General features: G+C 39.0%; 2 protein-coding genes across 2 annotated transcripts; both read left to right on the top strand.

The window, feature by feature from the left end:
- Positions 1–1,804: 1,804 nt before the first annotated feature.
- LOC130549770 (5-hydroxytryptamine receptor 2C-like) lies at positions 1,805–2,858 on the top strand. The gene is made up of 2 exons (XM_057327087.1): positions 1,805–1,841; positions 2,221–2,858. The coding sequence occupies exons 1-2, from the start codon at positions 1,805–1,807 to the stop codon at positions 2,856–2,858; spliced, it is 675 nt and encodes a 224-aa protein (XP_057183070.1).
- Positions 2,859–6,094: 3,236 nt separating this feature from the next.
- si:ch73-362m14.4 (actin-binding protein WASF3) lies at positions 6,095–18,898 on the top strand. The gene is made up of 9 exons (XM_057327093.1): positions 6,095–6,327; positions 11,175–11,335; positions 12,345–12,479; positions 13,570–13,723; positions 14,355–14,472; positions 15,804–15,979; positions 16,702–16,944; positions 17,107–17,492; positions 17,572–18,898. The coding sequence occupies exons 2-9, from the start codon at positions 11,203–11,205 to the stop codon at positions 17,727–17,729; spliced, it is 1,503 nt and encodes a 500-aa protein (XP_057183076.1). The 5' UTR covers positions 6,095–6,327; positions 11,175–11,202; the 3' UTR covers positions 17,730–18,898.
- Positions 18,899–19,485: the final 587 nt, after the last annotated feature.

Raw genomic sequence — 19,485 nt, forward strand, 5'->3', positions numbered from 1 at the left:
CTTATTTTTTCTCCTTCAGCGGTTTTGTGGTAGAGTTTATAGGCGTTCGTTCGTCCGCCAAAGAGGGCGTCCCTAGGTTTCAGCCTCTCGGGGGCTGAATAAGTTCTCATAAATTCTATCACGGAGGGAACGGTCTGTTTCATTTCACGCCATTCGCACTCCCACATCACTTCGGTTTTTAACCCTTACGCGTTCTGGAGAATGTCAACCTTTTCAACTGTCTGTTGAGCACCCCGTATGGCACGTATGACAACGGATGGGTCTGGTGCCCTGCAAAACACTTTAAACAGCCGTGATAAATACACACACAGAATTCTAGCATGTGTCTAACACCGTCTTGTTCGTAGTATCCGTCTAAAAAGTAATTGCCTATGGATACTTCGCCGTAGTTCACGGCGTGGTGAATGTCAGCGTTTCGGGTCTTTTTGAGATACTCGAGCCATTCGTTCGAAACGTTGGAGTAGGTCTTGTTCTTTTGAACGTACGCATTGTTATGCGTCAGAGCTAGCGTATCTCTTTCGAGATAATGAGCTTTAAAGACTCCCATACAGCAACTAGCTAGCGTGGTAAAGCTGAACGGGTCAAGCTCTGTGCACTCCATGAACGACTGACGGTATTTCATGCATGCTTCGCGTAATAAGACGACGTCGTTCACACCATAATCGCGCAACTCTTTCATGAAGTCGAAGATTTTACCCGACACGGTGGCGTACCACGCATCAAACTTGTCCTGGTTTTTGTCGGTCATGTTATCGTATCCGTAGAATGTCTTATCGGGGTATTTTCCTACGTATTTCTCTTTTTCTGCTTTGTTGAAATGATGTGGAAAGTAACCCTTTTCCGTAGCGGTCAAGTTTAGAGCAGCGGGGGTCTTGGACAAAGCCATCGGGATGAACGAGTAGCTGTCGATATAATGTTGGGCATACGTGCTGTCGTACATGCAGATTAATTTGCACCCCTGCATGATGATGTCCAGCGTGAGCCCCGCTTTGCAAAAATATTCCAGAATGAGAAAATAATCAAATTTGGATGCGTAATGGGCTATAAAGGTGTACCCTTTGTATCGGCGTTGTCTGAAATGGTTGATTAGCGACGCTACGCAGTAGGTACCTTCTGCCACAAATTGCTCTCCTTTAAAGGTGATGGCACATACAAAGTTAGCGACGTGTTTCTCATTTTCGTAACGGGTTTCAAAATCATAGAAAATATACTTCTCGCTAGGATCCTTGGGCGCATGGGGTTGAATAAAGCACCGATGCGATCCCGTAACTACGAGATCTTCGCTGCAATGTAGGCACCGGACGGGCGTAAAACAAATCGTACCCGATTAAAACGTCCGACGCTGTCACCTACAGGTCGAAAACAAGTTGAAATACACCTGGTTACAATCTTCCTCTTTCAAAACAAATTTACGAGCCTTGATGCGGACACCTCTCACTGGAATGTTATAGACTGGGTGAAAACTCTGAAAAACATAAGGTAATCTGCATGGCCTCTCTGCCTTTCCTCTCTCATATATTGAATACATTATATAATTACTTCTTTACTTCTTTACTTCTTTAATAGATGCTTTATTTATTTATTTATTTAATCACATGATTATTTATTTAAACCTGTTTGTTTATTCAAACAGTGTTTGTGTAGTTGTTGTCTTATTCATTATTATTTTTAAACGGTGTTTAAATAACCAATGATTGCGTATTAATAATGATCTCATCATCTCCTTTAAATTACATATTTTCATTCATGCTAAAGATATGTAGCAATACATCCTAAAACATGCCCTAATACATGCCCCGGTAAAATGGGATGTGAGGGCACGGTGAAAAGTTCAACGCGACGTGGGCGGTACACACTAAGGGGCGGATACGGTCAAAGGTCAACGCAAAGTGGGCAGTCCCTCGCAACGTGGGTGGTCCGGAAGTAATTCAACACCACCAACCCGCAAAGGTCAATGACCCCATCAATCATACCTGTCAATCATTTTGACACTATGACCCGCATATATACTACTACCCTGTCCGGGAAACTGCCCATAAATGTGCATGTTGTCTGCCTGCCGGTAGATGCTCCCCCAAGCACAAAATTAAAATACCTTGGTATTAATCTATAGGTATAGGTATAACCTATTGGTATTTATTTTAAGCATTACACTATCTAATGCTTTAATGATCACTTATTTTTGTCTCCTTGTGTCTCTATATCGTTTTCCACCCTCAGTGCTATCACTTCCCATTCCAGTGATGGGCTTCCAAGATATGGAGAAGGTGTTTGTGAACGGCACTTTGAATGAGCCTTGGTTTGTTCTTGTCGGCTCGTTCATTGCCTTCTTCATTCCTCTGGTCATCATGGTGGTCTGCTACTACCTCACCCTCTGTGTTCTCCATCAACAATGCAGTGCCTTCCCTCAAGAGACCAAGGGGTACTCCAAATGTTCCTCAGCTCAGACAGGTGACACAAGTCTGCTTAACAACAGCTCCTCCTCCCAGATGCCTACTTTTTTGCTTAAAAAGCATCAGGTTAGTAGTGAAGATCAAGGTAGACGAGGAATGATGAAAGCTATTAGAAATGAGCAACGGGTCTGCAAAGTCCTGGGCATTGTGTTTTTCCTCTTTCTGGTGATGTGGTGTCCGTTCTTCACCACCAATGTGGTGATCGCTGTCTGCCAGTACAACTGTGAGCATCTTGAGCAGCTCATGAATGTTTTTGTGTTGGTGGGTTATGTCTCCTCTGGTGTGAACCCTCTGATCTACACACTCTTCAACAAGACCTATCGGCATGCCTTCAGCCTCTACCTGCAATGCAAATATCACAGAGATATTGCAAAGGGAAGAAAAAGCACAACTCATTTCCGGTGAAGCCAAAAATGCCCGCTAGTGAGTGAAACAGTTTGGCTGCTGTGGATGTTACCATGCACAAACAGAATGAATTCTCTTGACACTATAAGCGTTCTTCAGTTTATAAACAGTTACATGCAAGTCTGGTGACAGTCCTAAAACTCAAAACTCATGGAGCCACAATGGAAAAATCTTTGCTTTCAGACCTGTAGTGACAGTGCTTCAAAGAGGATAAAACAAAAACAACTTCTCTTAGAGACTATTACAGTTTATTCAGCTGTGCTATACCATAAGTATACTTCTTTAAGTTCTTTTAAACTAAAAATAAGTATGCTGTTTTTTATATTACTTTACGTTCAGACTGCTGCCGTCGAGAGCATCAAAAATCGCTCTGGCCGCCCTGCCAACAACGCTGTAGAAAGAGTCTTGGGCACGCTGACGCTCTGACATAGATCGAAATCTTATCTTGTATTTAAAGGGGCCGCAAGCAAACAAGCTTGTTGATCTTGTGCAGACTGACCACAAGAAAGTGATCAGTGGAAAGAACTTTATTGTAGTTACACGTTTGCTAACGAAATAAACCAATTAAAAGCCATTTGTGTGGTGTGGCTTTTGTGTTCATGGTTAAGTGCTAGTCTAATTTCAACATTATAGGAGACATACTAGCCTTGGTCTTTAATTAACATTAATTTGTGTGCAACCTATACATTACAAACTCTGGTCGAAGTGTAACATTAGCTTTAATGCAGTTGGTCAAAGCGGACTCACCAGGAACACAATCTCAGACAGCTTGGTCCACGCATCATTTTTTAAAATTTATGTCCCTACAGGTACGCAAACAGGGACGCGTCGTATAGGATTGGGAAACCCGCCACAGCAATTATCAACTTCTCCTCCATTTTGCTTGGGAACTAATGTAGTCGGAACCAAAGTTTACAGGGCTGCTTTCTCTGGAATCATCTCAAGCGATGGTCTTCTACGTTACGATTGGTTGCCGCCGAACCGCGTCATAGCTCATTACCATAAAGTTGACCTGATTTCAATTCTGCTTGACAACCAAGACGCGCCGCGCCGCTGCTCGCCGCCGGTGTTCACTTTGACGCTCTCGACGGCGGCGGTCTGAACGCACAGTTAGTATTATGCTTTAGGTACTTCTCAGAAGACAGTTGTAAACTACTGTGTTCTCACCAAACGCGAATTAAGCGTTTGGCGCGAGTAAATTACATACAAAATCAATGCAAAGACGCGCATAGACGCGAACTCGCGGCAGGCGGTGCGAATGACGCGAATCGGGCGGCGCGTTTGAGGCGTTCATCCGCGCAAGTTGACAATTTTCAACTCGAGCTATGAATTCGCGCGAAGAGTTTTCGCGTTACTCACGCGAAAATAACGAACTTTTCCCGCGAGTAATACAGAGCGTGGAACGCGATTGCTCGCGTTTGGTGTGAACACAGTAATACAGTATGCTGCGTTCCCACCAAACGGGAATGAAGCCTTAAGCGCGAGTGATTTACATGTTAAGTCGATGCAAAGACGCGATAGGATATCCTAAGGCGCGATTCGCGCGAATGAGGCGGCGCGATTTGAGCGTTTCGGGCGAGTTGAAAAATCTGAACTTTGGCGGGGTATTGCCGCCCACAGATTTTTCTTGGTTGGGCCTGTACACAAATACAATTAAACTAAAATGAAAATACTTTGCTTCAGTATCCTTAATAAAATTAACATGAAGTATGTTTATTTTCAGTAAGGGGAGTGAATCTTATGTTAATGACCATATAAGGGTTTGTCTGGATAAAAAGCACAATAATGTTTACAAATGGTTTATGATCTATGTGAAGTACGAAAATATATTCAGTCTCTATTTTACTTTTTTATTACCAGAACATTTTTTGTCATTAGGAATTGTTAAATCTCATGCTTGACGGGGAAAATCCTACTGTAGTGATATTTTTACAAAACTATTGTAAACTTTTTTTTCCTATTTAAACTATTTTTGTAATGTGATTACAGCACTGGTTAAAAAGCACATTTAGGGTTCATTACTCATAGAAAACATTAAGCACTTCTATTTTTTTTTCTGGTTGCATTGGTTAATAAGACAGCAGGGACACCTAATGCATTTCATGTTAGAGTATATTGCTCTCTTTTCCCACCCTGTTAAGTTTTCATATCCAGCCTGATCACACAACCTGATTTAACTGCACAGCAGAGATACTTCTGTGGACTCATTTTAATCAGTTAGGATCAAGAATGTTTGTTTTACGCTCAAATTGTTGAAGACTGTATATGTCCAGCACTGACGGTATTACCAAAACTGTTTTTAGTGGAACAGCGCCATCAAGTGGTGGCATCAATTTAATGCGGGTATGAATTATTTTGAGTTTTTACAATGATAACTTAAAACACTATCATGTCTAATTTGAACTAAAATATACCACAATAAAAAAATCTTTTCGAATAATGTCTTGATGTTTCTGGTCTTTTCGAAAAAAGGATTTTACATATCAGTTCAGTAATTTAAAGTTTGTCATTTTCTACCAAATTCATGAGGCACAATTTAGTTCACATGATCATGAAACCATGTACAGACGTCAGTCTTATGAAAACCATGGTTTACTTTTTCTAGTGAAACCATCCCAAATACAAATGATACTCTGTCAAAAAAGCACAGTTACTACACTTTTACTAAATTAAAGCCATGATTATTTTTCTAAGAACACTATTTCAAGAAATGTTTAGCTTTTGCAGGGGATTAACATTCTGCTGTTCATTAAAAATCTGTTTATGTTGCATTGTAATTTATTCCGAAAACATAGGCTGAAAAGCTCAAGAGAGTGATCGGCGACCTTTGAAGAGGTGTGTGACAGGAGCACCTCCAGAGAGCTTTTGGGTGATGTTGTCCTCCAGCACCATGAATGGAGCTTGTTTACACACACTCATGGTCCAACAATAGCTCTTCCCCTCTACGGTTTCTTTCCCACAGTGGCCACAAGAGGATCCTCGTTGTTCTAAGCCTGACAAACAGTTTAGGAGGAAGTCTTGTCATGACTGAATTGGGTAATTTGCATAATATATGGGACAGAGCCTAAACAGAGGGGGTGTGATACAATACGAAATGTGAAGGCTGTCTTTTAAACAGGGTTATAATGGTGACATCGAATATGGGCCGCTTTATTTTTGATTCTCTTATTTTGACTCATCATGCCTCAGTGTTTCCTTGATGCACAGGCGGGTGGTGGTCCGTGAATCACTCGCACGCATGCGCAGTGGCATCTCCGCTGCAGCGCGTACTGCCAGAAGCGACGCTTCCAAGGCAACGCGCGCGTGCATACAGCAAGATTTCAGCACCACCTCCGCCGTCCATCGCTCGATAAGCCATCGATAACGATGACACCTAGAAATAACGGCATGCTTCCCTGATTAACGCCTGGAATACGACACCAGGGATAGGACAGCGTAAAATAAGACCGGGAGGCAACTGCGTTCATTCGTAAGTAAATTACTATTGGAGAAAAAAAATGCTAAAACGCGAACATTTTGGCTTATCTGGAAGGTTTTCATTTGCCTCGTTTGTGATTATGTCATTTACCATCTAAAATTATGACAGTGCAGAGATTTAACGGCGCGTGCTTGTGTGTCACAACCTATCTCTAACGTGGGCTGAAGTCTCTTAGATACGCTAATTCGTCAAGCTAATTGATGAAGGAATTCATTGGTTTTATCTCGAATACTGCTAACACCATCGTTTCGTTCATTTGAACCATATCCCGAAGGCACCTGTTATCATATCACATGCCAGCATAGTGTTATGAGTGACGTCATGCCAATACTTTGGTATGGGTGAGTGACGTCGTGGTTATCAGCAAGCACATTTAAAGGGTCAAGAACTATACATTTTAGTCTGCTTGAGTAAGAAAACTACAAATAAATGAATAAATAATGCAAATAAGGTTTTTGGATACAAGCTACAGTACTACATTGAAATTACTATTATTAAATATTAGTATAAAATGTCAGGTTGGCTGAGAATATGTAACTTCCCAAGCCTTCACTATTTATATTTGATGTGCAAAATTCCAACAGGAAAACTGTGTGATTGAACACTATTGAACACTGCATTTTATTTTTCCTCAATTATTCAGGGTATTTTATTTAAAACAATGTCCAGGCTTAGAGTTCTGCTTAGATACCATAGAGGATTTGTATCATATCTTTATTGCTGAGTACTGTAGGTTCACATGTACAATTTGTCTTGGTGTAGATTCAAGATTTTTGTTTGTCACAAACAGTTATTATGTGCATTTACAACCTGCAGTGAAATGATAATCTTGTTAACTAGGTGCAAAATAACGTTAGTTTATTTAACAGTTCATTTAGAAAACAGTTTGACACCTAATTCATTCATTTTCTTCTGAATATCAATTCACAGGGAGTCAATATCTATTGAGTGCATGACTTTAAACACGTGTGTCCTGTCATTCACCATCCCACCCACCCACGCTCATTAAACAACACTGATCTTACCCAGCCTGGCACTACCACTGTCATACTGAATGTGCAGTCTAGCTCTTGTTCAATAACTGAACATTAAATAACAGTATCTGCAGCACATGAAGAAACCACATAAACCTGAATCTTTTTCATTTGCGGGTTATTTTGATCATGTTATATCATACCGTGCCACGCTTCCCCAAACTGGTGGAAATGCCAGTGACTCAAATCCTCCTGCATTCGCAGAATTAAAAGCATGTGAGAGAATGTGGATTTAATTCACATTCCAGGGTGTAGAGCTGGCAAGTGATTACGTAAATGTGTTTTTAGTGAAGGAACCTTGCGTGCCTACCACCAGCATAGCTGAGGCATTGCCATGGTTTCCTCTCATGAATCAGTTCTGGGCCTCTGACTGTGGAGGCAGGCTACGCATCTCTCAGAAGTGAGAGATAATTCAGCTTGGTGTTGTCTAATGTTTTTTGTCTGTGGCAAATAGCAAATGCTATGATGCAGAAGTGATGCAATAATGAAATCGTTTTAGTTTCCAGAGGATATTTTTCACAGTTTGCTCTTGTAAAGCTCAAAACATTTAATGAAGTTGTCAGATACAGTTGAATTCTTTACTTATAAATGTGATCTGATCTTCATCTAAGGCGTATAGAGGCGTGTTTCGCATTAACCAGTCTCGTATGTGAAGAATAGATTTGTCAGTAACCAGGATTTGTGGGCCTTTATTTAAAAAGCAGGTCACCTGTCCAACCGACAGATTCTATCTGTTGCCCAATTTCATTAACATTTATGCGTGACCTGAAGGAATATCTTGGTAATTAAACTATAAAGTATAGTATTTTTATATACAGTAGTCTTGTCTGCATTGTTGCTTGACCAGTGAGATGTTTGCATTGCCAAGGCAGCCATACTAAAGAACATACTAAATGTAATGACATTTGTGCTGACATTTAGACTAATAATTGTTTGTCAGAATGTGGTGAAGTTGTTCTGATACAAAAGTAAATTCCTCAGAATTGAAGGATTCACTCAAGTGCTTCTATGCTGATTATGGAGTAATTAGTTCCTGTTTTACATTCTGTGTGATGAAACAGTAAAACTGCTTCATTTTTCTTAAGAACTCGAGTGATTGCTAAATTCTTAAACAACTGCTTGCATAACATTTAGCGTCAGGCTAGTTGCAAGGCTACGCACACAGCTAAAATAATGCATAATGTATAGAGCAGATCATTCATGATGTCACAACAACACAGTTCATTTGTTCTTGATGACGAAGTCCCAAATTTTACTCTACCTCAAGTCATACACATCAAACAAATTCTGAAGGGGCTATAATGTACCCATGTACACACTCAAAAAAATGATTTTACGATACTGTTCACTTTATTTAAATAATTAATTTTGTTTTAACACCATTGTATTAGGTTTTATGTTCAAACACAATTGCATTGTGTTAAACGGACTAAAAACAGTAATGCTTTGGCTTAACTACAGTAAATGTTTACATTTTAAATTAACATGTTTCAATCAAGTAGATCAAAATCATATTTGATGCTTGTTCAATTTACTAAAATAAATCAAGTTAACACAACATAAATTAATTTAGTTGTATTAAAGTAGCGTTATTAACTAGGAACAGGATTTCCACTTTCCATCATGCTTTGCACAGGGCTGAATAGGGAGAGTAAAAGTTGCAATAAAATGTTATTTTATACATCTTTTATCAAAATGATGAAACGGATATTTGTTCATGTTTAATACTCTTTTATGTTTGTATTTAAAAGAGTTTCTGGTATGTTAATGTTTTTGGGGGGTTACCATTGTGGTAAAGTGTAGAGCATGTGCTTGGGTTGAGGACCTGCTAACCAGAATTAAAATTGCTTTAATAAGAAAGCAAGTACTTGGGGTATGCCGAAAGTTTAACAAAACCAACTTCTGGCTAACTCCGAACAATAGTAGCTTTATTTAGCTTATTTAGTGTGTTACAAATAACAAATAAAATCTTACCTTAAACTAACTTAATTCAATTATATGGACAGTGGTTCCACATAATGGAAACATGTTATCTCTACTTAAATACTTTTAGTAGGTTGAACTTATTTGATTCAAGTTATTTGGACATTATTTGGACATGGTTGTTTAAGTTTACTCAGTTCAGTTTAGTTCATCATACATTAAATATTTGAGTAGAGATAACATATTTCTGTGGAACCACTGTCCATAATGTAATTAAGTTTGTTTAAAGTATATATTTTTTCAGTGCACAATGCATGTCGTCGCCTTGGAATAATAAGGTACTATCTCTCTGAGAAGTTTTGAGGTATTGAGTTTCAAAGTTGCATTCCATTTCACTTTTTGTTTTCTAAATAAGTCACAAAATTTTCATAAAGATAAAAAAAACCCACATAATGTAAATAAGTTGTCAGAGAACATGTACATAACTCAATTTTGACAAAAATTTCAGATAGAACCTTAAAATATTAAGGTGACTATGTGTCACCAACAGTGTTCCTCAGTGTGTATATTTGCATTTGGATATTTGGCTGTTCTAACAGCTGGGAAAAGAGTTCATCGACCCCAAAAATGAAACAAATGTTTGTTGCATCAAGCATTGTTCTGCTGGAGATGATCAAACATACAGTAACAGAAGTCTGTAAATGGAACCTGTGTTTAAATTAGCTTTTCAGAGGGCTATCGTCTCTGACTAAAAGACTCGTATCAGTGTTGACTCTAGCAGGGCTAATATGCAACAGAGCATGAGAGAGGGCCTTAGGTGGTTGTCATGGAAATGACCGTGGCCTTGAAGGCAAATGAAATGGAGTGTCTGTCTGTCTGAATGAACCCATACGATGAATGAACCATAAATAAATATATATTTTTTTATATGCTTTGTACTTCAAAATAAACTATTATATTGATAATATATATTTAATAATTCTTTAGAATATCATGTATTTTGTTATTTCATATGCAGAAATATTGTACATAAGGTGATTAGGTGAATAGAAAATAGTTTTCTTGTATGTATGTTTATTTATTTGGCAACTGCACACAGTACATTATCAATAGGTGTGTGTTCCTGAGAGTTCTTTGTGACACTGTTTTAAAAAGAAAACTCTATCTTGAACATAGTATATTACTAGTAAGATAGTATGTCAAAGTAATAAATACATTCTTTTTCATTTTTTTGCGCCATAATATATTAGAAAAGAAAATGTGACAATATGCTCTTTGCAAAAGATAGTTACAACCCATGGTTGGGAAAAAAGTGGGTACATTTTATGAGAAATGTTTGAAATTGATAATATTGACTTTTAATTGCAGACTTGCCGAATTTGAGCTCAGTTTAGGACTTATAATTGAGAAAAAAAGAGATCTCATCTGTGATTTTGTGTGTCAGCTTATATTTTAGTTTCACAGATATGTCTGTTTGACTATAAAGAATCTGCTATATGACAAGCATATTTGATAATATTTTTTATTTATTAATTTTTTGACCATGATGTGGTAAAGTTGCACTTTAGATGCTCCAGATGTGTCTATATTAAATTTGTATTTTTTTTGAGAGAGAGAGCTTGCTGTTGTGGAAAAAAGAATTTATATGGAAATATTAAATGTGGTGGAATGTACTGTGCTAGTTTTTTGAGTAAAGGACATTTCATAAATTCTCTTTTCCACGCTGTTATAAAGACACCTGTGATTACAGTACTGTTACAGTCATTGTTAAAAAGGTGGTTTAGGATCGTTCTCGGTACCATTGGATTATAGAAAAACAGTTAGTTAGAACCATATGAGTTCATAAAGTGCTGTGTAAAACACCTGTCTGTCTCCTCACAGGTGAGTGTGTTTGTAGTTGCGGTCAGTCATGCCTCTTGTGAAGAGAACCATCGAGCCCAGGCACCTGTGTCGGGGAGCCCTGCCGGACGGAGTGACCAATGAGCTGGAGTGTGTCACAAACAGCACGCTGGCAGCTATCATCAAACAGCTGGGAGGACTCAGTAAGCACAGTTGAACTTGTTCGTATTAATCGCAAGTCCACAAGCATGCAACCCTTTTAATAACAGCTTCCGTTACTGCTTCAGCTTGCAACAGATTCCTTCAGACGCACGTGGGGGTCTCAGTGACCGTACAAAGCATATAAATATAGTAATATTAAGTAGGGGTGCACAACGATTATTTGCAGAATAAAAGTTTTTGTTTACATAATATATATGTGTGTTCCGTGTATAATAAGTATGTACAGTATATATAAATACACACACATGCATGTATAATTTTAAGGAAAAATTTACTGTATATATTAAATATTTATATTTATATAATATAAATATAAAATTGTATGTAAATGTGTAAATATTTCTCCAATATATACATGCATGTGTGTGTATCTATAGACATAATTATTATACACAGTACACACACATATATTATGTAAACAAAAACTTTATTCTGCAAACGATTAGTCACGACTAATCGTTGCACAGCCCTATTTCATTCAGTTTGTGATTAGAATATATAATAAATATAATATTACATTTAAACATGCATGTAAATGCAGATCATTTTGTAAATAATAGATAAAAATAGAGATAAATCACACGTTTCATTATTACTTTATACTTAGATTTTGATTGCAGATTTGAATTTCTTCAAATTCCATTTTGTTTAACACCGTGTCTACACCGGACCAGTGTGGACAAAATTTATAATTATAATGGGTTCTAATGTGTTTCTAACGTCTTTTGTTGTGTCGCATCGCGCCGGTCGCGTCCAGTGAAGACACGGTGTAACTCTGCCTCCTCAAGTACAAATTCAAATGATGTATTACGTATGAATATATTCTGTTTCCTGTCTGTCTTTTATAAAAATTGGAATTTAAAAAGCTTTCATAATTCGCATTTAAATTGCCACAACCCTGTTGCAAATTTTTATGAATTAAAGTAGACATGGAGTGTTTGAAAAATGATCAGTTTGTCCTTGCTTTTAAACTCTTGTTTATTGCATTAGGTCGACATGCGGAGGACATCTTTGGGGAACTGTTTAATGAGGCTAACAGCTTCTGCATGCGCATGAACAATTTACAAGAGCGCGTCGACCTGCTGGCGGTGAAGGTCACACAGCTAGACTCCACGGTGGAAGAGGGTGTGTAAAGATGAGCATGCATATACATGTACACGCCCACTGATGACCGCATCTTGCCTGAACGTACAACAGGATATAGACACAGGGATGTTGACGACGCTGGTCTGTGAATGTAAATTGGTGCAAGAACTCAATAACGTGAGCGTGTATAATGCAAAACTTCAGGTAATGACAGACCTGAGCGGCTGAGACACAGATACTCTGCAGTAATTAGTACAGTAGATGAGAATTCACTAGACCGAGCATCGTGTCTAGATGTTAGCTGGGTTATTAAAGAGTACAGTAGAGACGTTTGCTTGAATAAGAGTCAAGGTAACCTCATTGGTGGGGTGGCAAAGTCATGCTGCCTTGATGGCATTTTGGCTGAATATTATAATTAATGCGTTATAACATTTCATATGCATTCTGTCATTCCTGCAGCTGCAAAGAATTATGGAAAATTTATTTTGCCAAACCAGCCTGATAAACTGGCAAAATTATTCTTATTTTGCAAGCTTTATGGCTATTTTTAATCAACAGTACATCAAATGTATACCCTTAAAGGGACATTTCACCCCCCCAAAAAACTACAGTTGGAGTGGTAATACCATGTATACTGGGTCTTCCAAGCTTCAGAATAGGAGTGAATTGTGGATGAGATTTTGAAGCTCCAAAAAGTGCATCCATCGGACAAAAAACTGCTCCACGTGGCTCTATGGGGTAAAAAAGGCCTTCCGATGCGAATCGATGCCTTTGTTTAAGAGTAATAAACATATTGGCAACTTTGTTAACTATAATGTCTAACTTCTGTTATCCGTGAACTACACGTGAGTGAGAGGGTTGTCGTTCAGGCAAATGGCGCAGGCATGTCGTAAGTTCCAGTGACTAACAATGCAATTTTCTTTGTTTATGTAGTACAGTACAGTCAAAGTCCACAATTGTTTATTAAAACCAATTAGAATATATAAATATTTATAAATAACAGTTCCACCATGCGTGACACACTCCAAAAATGTTCCTATTGTGGTGCTGTGCCAGTGCACTATATTTGAAATATATACATTTATGGCAATTATTGACATTTTTCCTGATCTGTGCGCTTGTACTATAGTCTCTCTACAGGACATCAACATGCGAAAGGCGTTCAAGAGTTCCACCATCCAGGATCAACAGGTGGTGTCCAGAAACTCTATTCCCAATCCGGTCATGGAGATGTACCACCGCTGTGACAAACCACCTCCTCTGAACATCCTCACGCCCTACAGGTGAATAAAGCTTACAGAAACTGTTTGGGTCATATTTCACCTTGAAAACAAAAATGAAATAATGTGCCTTAAAAAACAGTTAAATTATTTTTAAGATGAAAGCGCTCTATCGCCATCCCTAAAATTGCAGGTTAATTTATGTACTTACATTTACGTTTGTTCGAATGATATTTTGTACCCGACAGCTTAACTTATAAATCATTATTGTGAGAGCCGCGACTTCAGAAAAATGCAGCCAGTATGAAATGTGTGCATCATCCACTCTCGCGGCGCTTGCTTGTGCAAGTGTACAAAAACGTGTAAACCAATGAACAAGTGGCATGTGATCTGTTTTTAAGTGTAATGCACCGCAACAGCCAAGTGACCTTCCCCAAATAAAATAGTTTGGGAACCACATACTGTGAGAGCTGGAGTCGAAAAGCAGAGTAGCCAATGGATGGACCGCCCACTATACATGATAAATATTCCCAACGAGTTATTACAGAAACAATTGATTAAAGTATTGTTTTTGTCTTCTTTGTCCCCACCACTTTTTAAAACAAAGTTACGCCACTGAGTACATGTATGTCTTGTTTTACTCAATCTCTACAGTATGTGGTTTGTACTAAGACAGTATTTTGCTATTTTATAGGGATGACAAGAAGGATGGGTTAAAATTCTACACAGATCCATCCTACTTCTTCAACCTTTGGAAGGAAAAGATGCTGCAAGCCACAGAAAACAAGAGGAAGGAGAAACGAAGACAGAAGGTGCGTGTGTTTGTGTATGTCTATGGCCAGAAACATACCTCACACAAGCACATATATACGCAGATATAAGTCCTTTCCTGCTGCATTGGAAGCGTGTTTGTCCTGTTGAAGGGAGCGATAGCTAGAATTACTTTGATATTTTGACTCTTGAGCTTATTTTAATGTGTTCAGGTTACAGTGCCTAGAATGCTGCATGTAGGCTACTTGCACCGCCTTATGAATGAACAGCGAATTAAATCAAGAATGAGTAGCAAGTATGTATGTTTCAGACGTATGTGTGACCTTCCCCTCTATCTGTCTTTTTTGTATTCTCCTCTCACCCTCTTCCTCTGTTGGTCTTTTCCTGCAGTTCATCATCAGCCCCATCATCTTTACCGCCTGACTCAGGCTGAGCACAAGCCCTTTAATCCTATTGGCCTTTGAGTGTGTGTTTTGACAGCAGGCAACAAAACAGAGAAGCTGAAGTATTAATAACAATAAATGATGGGTGGCTGTGTATTAAGCAAAGGAAAGTTAAGTCAGTCTACAAGAGAGAAATAAGCCGTTTCTCAATATGTGTTCTTCAGCGGTCTTGTGTCCTCGTGTTCTCACTCTACGTCATCAATAACCGCCAAAGTCCGGTTCCAATAATCAAGAACACAAGAACAGAGAACGCTTGAATGTGGATGTGTAGAAACACCCAGATGTGTTCTCGATATCAAGGATGCATTGAATGCTTGCGTATGGAACCCGCTTGAAGTCCCAGAACACTCTGTGGCGCGTCCATCCAAGTTCGTTCTTCCGAGGCTGCCTCGCAAGACCGGTCTCCACGAGAACACAAGTCCGTTCTTTGCATTCATGGAATTGAGAAATGGCTATAGATTAGCTGGCAAGTTGCCCAGACTTGCTCTTTAGCTTTCTATGCCAGTGCTCTCAAACTGTGGGCCACAGCCCCCCCCCCCCTGGTGAGCCATAAGGGTATTGCAGGGTGGTCATGGTATAGTTCTAAATCAAAATGTAAAAATATTCAACTTAAAACTTTTTTGTGAACAAGATTTGTGAATATATCATGTAGCTTCTGTTAAATGTAAATTGTATGCAGTGTTAAAGATTTACAATACATTTGTAAAAAGAATGTTACCCTTCAGCAGAATATGATTTGCATGTTTATTGTAGTGCATATAATTCACATTACAAATGTTAAAACGTTCATAAATGATCAAATATGAAGTTGTGATTTTTAAAATAAACTCACAGTTGTATTCACATTTACAAACTCAGAATATCTTCCTAAACCACTTACCTGTTTCCTCTGCAAAGTGAAAAATAGTTCTCTCTGTTTCCGCCCTTAGCAAGAGCAAAAACACGTGGAAGATCCCACTCGTGAGGTGAAGAAAGTTCGTAAAGCTCATAACCGTCGTCAGGAATGGAATATGATGGCTTATGATAAGGAGTTCCGTCCAGATACACGGTTGACACCCTCTCCTTACCATGGCATGTCCTCTGATGGCTCATTGTCACCTGACAGGTCGGTGACAGATGTGTTCTGTATAAAGCCATATCATACTCTGTATAAAGCCATACCAGTGTGTGTAATAAGAAATAAAATCTAATGGCCGATTTAGTTCCTTTTTTTAGAACATTTTATTTAGGTTGCTCAATGATGTTTCTTTGTAGTATCAACATTCTAATCTAAAACAGTTTAAGAGATCTAGAAATATATACAAATTAGACATTGAAATAAATTAAGGTCACGGAGCTATAAAATGAATGTAGAATGTATAAGTAAGAAAATCTGGTTTGGATTTGAAAAGAAATTATTAAATTCATATTGAACTCTTCAATAATATCGAACATAAGCGTGTAATATTGTAGTGATCTCTTCTGAAATTTTCTTATTGAAATATCTCAAATGCACAAGACTTAACCAAAAGTTTCCATTTGGTCTCCACTTAATCTTATTGGTGTCTCTAGGAGAAACAGTTATGATATTAAAGACATAATCTTCATGTCATTTCAAACCAATATGCTATTTCATTGGTGGAACATAAGATAATTCAAAATACAACTTATATTGACACGCCCCATTTCCTCTTTTCAAGCAATGTGAATAGTGACTGAGGCTGTTCGCTTTAGGATCTCTCAACTGTGCATTACACTGCCCTCTTCTGGCCAATGAAACATAATTTGGAAAGATTTTCATTTGTACATTTTCTGTCTTCACTATCTGTGTTCTTCGATGGAATTCAGATCTGGTATGTCAGATGAGCACTCGTACCCGGCTAGTCCTAACCACCCACAGGACGCTGGTGGAGCAGGGGCTGATGGGAAAGACACAGGCCCCACACAGACTCAGTCACTGGACCGAGCGTACCGGCCTCCAGCCTCGGCCTCAGCTCGACAGCATTCTTTAGGTCGCGTGCAGGCACACCACGGACCACCGCCAGACTCCTCCCTCAATGGACCGCGACCAACAGCTGCCAAAGACTACAGGCATGTGCTTTTGCCATTTACCACTGTATACATGATCAGTTCTACAGATCAACTGATAACTAGTTTAGTCTTTTAATAATAATAAATCTTGGCGAGTAAGAGAATACAAAAGATTTTGTTACGGTTGTGCTTAAAAATCTTTCCACTAAAATTACTTTACAGCGGCCATCCAATACACGAGCATTTTGTCCCACCGGCTCCTCCTCCGCCCCCTCCCCTCATTCCCTCATCTCAGACCGCATTCGACAGCACGTCTGGACCTCCGTTGCTGGCCCCGGGCACTGTCGCTAACCTCACACGGCCCTACAGCCCATCTCCTCCTCCAGCTGCTGCCTCTGCCTCTGCCTATGCCCCCTCCCCTTCTCATCCTGTGATGGGTGGCCCACCAGTGGCCCCACCTCCTCCCCCGCCAGGGCCCCCCACCCATGCACCGTCCCCAGCCCGAGTCACGCATCCATCTGGAGAGTCCACTCTTCCCAGAAAGGGCCAGGTGCCACTTATTCCCATGAGCGACGCTCGCAGCGATCTTCTGGCTGCCATCCGCAGAGGTTAGTATTGCGAAACAAAATTGCGTATGCACTGATTACTTTAAGGATGGAGTCTAGGGAAAGTGTTCTACTCTTCCAGGTATCCAGCTGCGTAAAGTGCAGGAGCAGAGAGAGCAGGAAGCCAAGAAAGAGCCAGTTGGTAATGACGTGGCCACCATTCTGTCGCGACGCATCGCCGTGGAGTACAGCGAGTCGGATGAGGATTCTGAGCCTGAGGAGAACGAGTGGTCGGATTGAGACAGCGAGGAGACGGCTACTCACCGTCATAATGCTGCTATTACCCATAACTGCACACATACACCGCTCATAGAGTCAGACGTCCTCAGATGTATGGGGCTTCAGCCGGAGATGCTTAAGAGGTCACGACACACTCAGAGAAAGAAGGAAGGAGAGTTTGTGCAATATAAAGTGAAGTACACAGGTCAGTTGCAGAAACAGACGGATGATGAGTACCGAATGGACATTATAATGTTATATAGGTGGGCGAGGAAGCACATGAACTTTCAGAATACAGTGTATCTCATAATTACGCTATGTAATTATACGTGTTAGCATTTATTTCAGAGTTGCCAAGAAAATACCTATGGAAAAAAGTATTTGTGTGATTTTCATTATATTTTTCTAGTTAATAGAGAAATCCATACGTATCCATCTTTTGTGGTACACCAGGTGGACAGTGGTCTTAGCACTTGTATTAGCTTTGTTAAATCAATGCTATAGTATTGTTACTAATACAGATTTATTTGCCGTATCTCTGATTTGCGTTAGATGCCCTGAAAACGGTACGGACAATCAAATCATTGGTATAGTACATATTGAAAGCCGTTTGAGTAAACAATTTTGTCACTTTGTTCAATTGTGGACAGTGTTGTGATGAATATTTATACCCCAGTATAGCAGTGAGTAAACTTCTTGATGTTATCAATATTTGCTTTTGTTCCTTATTGAACAGATGTGGCCATTATTTTGTTATAGCTTGCAGTTGACTAACAGTGTGTGGTTGTGTGACTAAGTGTATCCGAAAGATTGAAAGACGTTATATTTTTCTGTTGCGTTATGTCGACCACACAAACTACTTTCTAGAAAATTCTAGATGTAAACACAGTGTTTCATGACTAAAAGTGCACTGCTGTCAGGAACAGAATATTATAATTAGTCAGTACTGTGATTTACAGACGTATTTCCAGCGTGTTTTGAAAGTTACTGTTGTATAGGTTTTTGTACCACTGCTTGAAAGATGATATTGACAATGTTGTGTATTAATGTTTGTCACAATGATTACTGATTAATGTGCATGTAAGAGTAACAAATAAAACAAAAGACACATCCTGTGTCATATAATCATAAGTTGTGCTCATTTATCAATATTCAAACAATAAAAAGAATATTGGTTTTGTTTCATTGATTTTAATGTTTGAGCTTGTTTCTGAAGAGATGAAGTATACCCTGTAAGTGTACCCTGTTAATTACTTCAAATTACCATATTAGTGAAATGAAATGAGTTAAAGTGAAAAACAAATTTGTCTCTGGCATGAAAACAAAAATAGCATGAGCCAATTAAAAAAAACATTTAGACAGATTCGGATTTAGACACAAGTACACACATTGCTATTAATGTTTGCGATCTTATTTGTGAGGGATTCATTTTGAAAATATTTTCTTTGTCATCAGGGCTCCAAGCAGGAAGTACTGGAACCCTATTGTATATTTGTAAGTATTTTCTTACATCATCTAGAGATGATGCCCTCATGGCAAAAATATGTCAAATAATTTCAACCAGTCAAACCGTTTACCAAATACTGTATAAGCCAATGAAATCTGTGGCCGTAGCCCATTAGATTTTTTAGCCAATGTACGTATATTTGTCTATTGTGGCCTACTAATATGCATGTGCCTTGTGTACCGAGAAGTTCTAGTTTAGAAAACTTTTCATATGTCATTCTGAGGTAGCACGCACGTTTCAGCCATTTCTGATCATCAACTACTTCAGCTC

This window comes from Triplophysa rosa, unplaced genomic scaffold (assembly GCF_024868665.1).
Source record: "Triplophysa rosa unplaced genomic scaffold, Trosa_1v2 scaffold172_ERROPOS46784, whole genome shotgun sequence".
NCBI lineage: Eukaryota > Metazoa > Chordata > Actinopteri > Cypriniformes > Nemacheilidae > Triplophysa > Triplophysa rosa.